The 6,512-nt window shown below is 39.1% G+C and overlaps 1 protein-coding gene and 1 non-coding gene across 2 annotated transcripts in view; one reads left to right on the top strand and one right to left on the bottom strand.

The window, feature by feature from the left end:
* Window positions 1-6,512, top strand: part of TAOK3 (TAO kinase 3) — a 209,808-nt gene that overhangs the window by 136,868 nt on the left and 66,428 nt on the right. The window contains exons 10-11 of the mRNA XM_037738923.1: window positions 3,309-3,402; window positions 4,726-4,807. Coding sequence (XP_037594851.1) covers window positions 3,309-3,402; window positions 4,726-4,807 — 176 coding nt within the window. The remainder of the gene's footprint in view (window positions 1-3,308; window positions 3,403-4,725; window positions 4,808-6,512) is intronic.
* On the bottom strand, window positions 5,587-5,804 carry LOC119471384. Its single transcript, XR_005200428.1, has one exon.

Genomic DNA, 6,512 nt, shown 5'->3' with positions numbered 1-6,512 from the left:
AGTCATCATGGATGGCACAGACACAGAGAGAAAGGAAGGAAGGAAGGAAGGGAGGGAGGGAGGGAGGGAGGGAGGGAGGGAGGGAGGGAAGAAGGGAGGGAGGGAAAGGAAAAGGAAGGGACAAGAAAGGAAAGGAGGAAGGAAGGAGGGAAGGAGGGAGGGAGGAAGGGAGAAAGGGAGGGGTGGAGGGAGAAAAAAGGAAAGAAGGAAGAAAATAAAGAATTTTGCAAATAGGCTGTGCACAGTGGCTTATGCCTATAATCCCAGCACTTTGGGAGGTTGGGGTGGGCAGATCACTTGAGCCCAAGAGTTTGAAACCAGCCTAAGCAACATGGCAAAACCCTATCTCTACCAAAAAAAAAAAAATTAGTTGGACTTGATGACACATGCCTATAATTCCAGCTACTCAGGAGGCAGAAGTGGGAACATCACCTGAGCCCAGGAGATAGAGGCTGCAGTGAGCTGAGATGTACTCCAGCCTGGGTAACAGAATGACAACCTGTCTCAAAAAAAAAAAAATTATACAAATAATTGGGGTTTTGATATGTGGAAGAAAGGAGAAAATATAATTTGCAGTGACAAAATCTAATAGGAGACCTAGTCTGAGTGGTCAGGGAAGGTTTCCCTGAGGAAGTGATTATAAGCATATAATAAACCCTGAATAAATACTTAAGTTAATGTAAAAATGAAATTATATTTGAGATAAGACCTGAAATATTGTCAAGAATTAGCCTGTAATATCAGCACTTTGGGAGGCTAAGGGAGGAGGATCATTTGAGCCCAGGAGTTTGAGGTTACAGTGAGCTGATCATGCCACTGCACTCCAGCCTGGACAACAGAGCCAGACCCTGATACACACACACACACACACACACACAGAGAGAGAGAGAGAGAGAGAGAGAGAGACACACACAAACAAAACAAAACAAAACAAAACAAAACAAAAACAGATAAAGTTTAGTGAGCAAAAGGGAGAGGGGTGTCTAGACCAAGAAAGCAGCATTTGTGAAGAATACTGAGCTTGGTTCTTTGAGTGAAGCACACTCAAATTGGCTTTGGATTTTTTTCTTTTTTCTTTTTTTTTGAGATGAAGTCTTGCTCTGTCACCCAGGCTGGAGTATAGTTGCATGATCTCAGCTCACTGCAACCTCTGCCTCCCGGGACCAAGTGATTCTCCTGCCTCAGCCTCCCGAGTAGCTGGGATTACAGGTGCATGCCACCATGCCTGGCTAACTTTTGCATTTTTATTCAAGACGGGGTTTCACCATGTTGGCCAGGCTGGTCTTGAACTCCTGACTTCAGGTGATCCACCAGCCTCAGTCTCCCAAAGTGCTAAGATTATAGGCATGAGCCATGATGCCTGGCCTAGAATACTATGTTTCAGAGGTACAGAAATCGCTTAGTCAAGACTGTAAGATGCCCCTCCAAAATACAACAAATGAATAGGTAGAGTTGTCGTCTGCTTACGTGCTACAAATGACTTAAAGTTTACTACTTTTTCAATCTTGTTCATTCTGGTTTTTTTTTGTTTTGTTTTTTAACTACTCTGGCTGTGCACAAATTCTTCCTTCTATGAGTGAAAATGTTTTTTCCATAACTTCACTTCTTAGCCTTGTTCTCCATCTTAGAACTGAGTAGAATAAGCCCAATTTGTCATTTTAGAAGTGGTTAATAGAAAAGCCTTTACTTAAAAACTAAGGTGCTCTAATAAAACTGGAGATCAGATTATGAATTAGAAAGTGGTACTATTTAAAAAATCCATTACGGTAAGCACAGTAGAAAGAGATAGGGATTTATCTTCTATGCCATAACAACTAATAAATAGCATAAAATTAACTGTTCTCAGAACTAGAGCCTGTTTCTTTCCTTTGATCCACAAATGGGGCCCGTAATATGTGAATGGCATTTTATTACAAATTCTGGGGGAATAAGTAAAAGAAAAAGAATATTTGAGTTGTAAGATCTTGCTCTCTTAGAGCATATGATTTCTTTTGAGAGAAAAGATTTGTATGATTATGTAGATATAACAGGTGAGCACATGCCAAATGACCGGTATGCCAATAAAGAGATCATGGTGGGCTGGGAAGGAGTATATCCTCTACTAAGAAAAACCTGGCCACATACAGTGCCTCATGCCTATAATCCGAGCACTTTGGGAGGCTGAGGCAGGAGGATAGCTTGAGCCCAGGAGTTCAAGACCAGCCTGGTTCAAGATGGGGTCTCACTCTGTCACCCAGGCTAGAGTGCAGGGGTGCCATCTCAGCCCACTGCAACCTCCACCTCCTGGCCTCAACTTCCCAAGTAGCTGGCACTACAGGCTTGCACCAACATGCCTGGCTAATGTTGTATTTTTATTAGAGACAAGTTTCACCATGTTGACCAGGCTGGTCTTGAACTCCTGACCTCATGTGATCCACCCACCTTGGCCTCCCAAAATGTTGGGATTACAAGAGTGAGCCACTGTGCCCAGCCTCTGCACAAAAACAGTTGTTTAAACTAGCCCAGCATGGTGGCGCACACCTATAGTCTCAGCTACTCAAGAGACTGAGGATCTCATGAGCCTAGAAGGTCAAGGCTATTGTGAGCCATGATTGTACCACTATGCTCCAGTCTGGGCAACAGAGCAAGTCCCCATCTCCAAAAATAAATAATTAAAAATATATGCCTTACTCACTGAGTTTCTCTTTAGAATGGGATAGACCAGACTTTCTTTATAATTTATACTCCTCTTCCTCCCTTCCATTCCTCTTTCTGCCATCACCCCTGGCAATTATTTAGCCTGAATGAGCCATCAAACAGTATTTACTGAATAGAATTGGCTTGTCTCCCATACTCTGTTAATGATGTTTAAGATGTTGCATTTTATAGTAATCTTTTTTTCTTATTCTCCTTTGCTTTCAGAATTTTTTAAGTGAATATGAATTTTTTTCTTTTTCTTTTTCACCAAATACTCAGACTTCAAGAAGAGAATATATATTTTTAAGCTAAAACGCACATGCAAAAATCTTCACACCTATTGTGGGAAAATATGTGAAAGCCACTTTTTTTAAAGATATGTGAAAAAATATTTCTATTCACTCTTTTGAAATGGGTTCTGTTAGTATCTTTGCCAAAGTACATTTAATGTCCAGCAGCTTCTTCTGAATGGCTATCTTGAGCCAACCTTAGAGATTAAAATAAGTGGATTATGTGGCATGATGACAGTAATTAGCTATTGATTTAGCAGCAAAGCTCTGCTTATAGTTTCTTATTTTTGTCTGCCTGATTTCCTTCAAGAACTGCTTTATCGTGTTTCTTTCCTCTTCCAGCGGAACGGAAGCCCCCCCTTTTCAATATGAATGCAATGAGTGCCTTATATCACATTGCCCAGAATGACTCCCCAACGTTACAGTCTAATGAATGGTAAGACTCTGCTATCATTTTAAATCTCTAGGAAAATCACCATATGTATTTGGCATTTTTATTAAATTACATTTTAAATATCTGACCTAGAAAGCATTTCATTCCTTCACTGTATGTTGTTGTAAGTGACACTGATGCCTCACAAGCATCCGATGTCTGTACATGCCCACACATATAGATTTACTTATTTCTGCCTTCACCATGGCTTCCACTGTGTTCTAAATGTGTCTAGTAACTGAAATCCTGCAGGGAACATGCCCTGCTACCCTCCTAACAAGTCTACTGTCCCAAGTCCTAATGGTCTTGCATTGATCATCTCAGCTGATACCACTTTTCTGCAGAGATAAGGGGCCCTCTATGACATCATTATTTTTCCAGTTGTCTTTTTTTTTTAAAACTATATGTGTACTTAAATGTGTTGAGATAGAACGTATACTATCTATTCAGAAGCATTGTTTCTTGCTGAAAATTATGATACTTTTATAACTATTTGGGCTGCAAGAGTTATCTTAAAAGGGGTAATATTAAAGAAGAGTAGGTTAAACAGAACTTTTAAGATAGGAAGTATTTTTATTCAGGAAGCTTATTCTTAGGTTATCCATCCCTCGTGCTTCAAATTTAACTACTTCGTTTTGGATTGTGTGTAGTAGAGGAGTTAACAATTGGTAATTAAGAATATAGAGTTGAGACTCTGTGAATTGTTGTCTTTGGAGAGAAAAATGTATATAAACCTTTTTTTCAGATGGAGTTTTGCTCTTGTTGCCCAGTCTGGAGTGCAATGGTGCAATCTTGGCTCACCACAACCTCCGCCTCCTGGGTTCAAGCGTTTCTCCTGCCCCAGCCTCCTGAGTAGCTGGAATTACAGGCATACCACCACGCCCAGCTAATTTTGTATTTTTAGTAGAGACGGGGTTTCCGCATGTTGGTCAGGCTGGTCTCAAACTCCCGACCTCAGGTGATCCGCCTGCCTCGGCCTCCCAGAGTGCTGGGATTACAGATGTGAGCCCCCTGCACCCAGCCATATAAAACTATTTTATATAAACATAGTATTTTTGTTTTGATATATATTATGATTTGACCTTACTTACGTATTAAGATGTGTTTATATGTTGATTAATTTGAAACTGTGTCCTCACTCATCCAAAAGAATTAATTTTAGATATCAAAACTTGAAAATGGTCCAGTTCTCCTGATATTCCAAAGCGTTTTATTTTTTAAAATCTCCTAGAATGCAAAATTTTCCCTTTAATGAAAATTGTTTTAAGTAATCAGTGTGCTCTACAGACCCTGAGTTTATTTTCTTTTGTGTATTTGCATACACAGGACAGACTCCTTTAGGAGATTTGTTGATTACTGCTTGCAGAAAATACCTCAGGAAAGGCCAACATCAGCAGAACTATTAAGGGTAATTTTTCAAATTTATATTTGAGGAGGGGGATTTAAAGTCATGTTATAGTGGAATATAATAAATCATTCCTGTGGCAGCTCATCATGACAAAGTAGTTTAGAACGTGCTGCCTTGTCATTTATCCAGAGATAAGTAGCTAGGCATAGAAATAGCAAGATTATTGCAATGTATGTGCTATGCATTCCCTGTGGATAGTTTTGGCCCTATCTTTTCCATTTTTCCCCTCCCTCCCTGTTCCTTTTTTGCCTTATGACAAATATTTCTCCTCCTTACTCAAGTCATCATTGTGATGTTCCTGGGCCTAACATCTGCATAAACATTAATCCAGTGGTCTCAGGACAGAGCTGGCTGGTGGTTCAAACATCAGCTCTGGGATTTTCAGTTAGGTTGTTGCCAAATCCTCGGGCAGTGAAGGTATATGATAACTATACAGAATAGACATTTACATAGTATTATGACATGTTAGTGATAAGAGTATCATGTTAACCACATTTGATTTAACTATCACATTTCTGAGCATCTCTTTTCATGTAATATTTTACTGTAGACTTTATACACAGGCAGTGTGTTGCATCGATATCAGTGTAGTATGTACGTAGAAATCTTTTACAGGAGAAGTGTTTTCTTATTTGGCACACAATGGTCCAGATTTCTTTAATCCTTTTTTGCATGTATGTTTTTCAACCCTTTTTGTTTCTTCCTTCTCTAGAATGGCTGGCTTTTGTTGTGGAGCAGTTTTGTTTGCTTGTTTTGTTTTTTTTTTCTTTTCCTTTTAAACTTGTAGCAGTACTTAGTGTCCAGCAGAAAACACTCCATCAGCTAAACAATATCTTGACTGCAAAGCTTCTCTTATTGTTGGTGGATAGATAATGACATAGCCCTGTCATTACCACTGTGACAACAGTGACTTGTTTGCTTGTTTTTAAGAAGAACTCAGAAGAGTTGTATTGTCTCAATTTGTAAAGCTTAAAAATGTCTGCCTTTATAATTGAAGAACACCTTGACTAGGTGACAAGTAAGTTTTTTCTTTCCTGTGAACAGTAGGCCACAGGAGGATGGTAAGAAGAGAAGCAACAGGACAAAGGGCTTGATCTTGTTCTCCTTTGTTGTGGAGCCCTTACATGTTTTAAACATGAACTACTTTGTATACCTTAGCAACAATTTCATGTTTCTTAGGGGAAAATGGCAATCAGAACAAAACACTAGAAACACAGAATAATATCTTTATTACTTTGAAGTAGACCAAGATCTTAAAAACAAACAAAAAACAAGGACATAAAAATTACTACCATAAAAGGGGAAAAAATGTGGAGCTGGGTATGGTGGCTCATGCCTAAAATCTCAGGATTTCAGGAGGCTGAGGCAAGAGGATCACATGTGCCCAGGATTTTGAGGTTATAATGAGGTATGACTGTGCCACTGCACTCCAGCCTGAGCAACAGAGTGAAAACGCCATCCGTTTAAACAAAAAATGGAAATAAGTGAATAAATTTGGGCTTTGTTAAAGTTAAGAGTTGCAAACAACAAAAAAATATAAAAAGCAAATGGGTAAAGGTAAAGAAGGAAATGGAAGAGAAAAAACATAACAGTTCAAAAAATCATAAGCAATCAACATATAGTAAACCAACCCATTTAGGATGTTTCCAGTGGTGAATAAGCTTAAGTAAATAAAGTAGAGTTAAGTGCAAAAAATAAAAGTTCT

The sequence above is a fragment of the Cebus imitator genome, unplaced genomic scaffold (genome assembly GCF_001604975.1).
Source record: "Cebus imitator isolate Cc_AM_T3 unplaced genomic scaffold, Cebus_imitator-1.0 Scaffold59, whole genome shotgun sequence".
Lineage (NCBI taxonomy): Eukaryota > Metazoa > Chordata > Mammalia > Primates > Cebidae > Cebus > Cebus imitator.
This window is presented reverse-complemented; position numbering and strand designations above follow the sequence as displayed.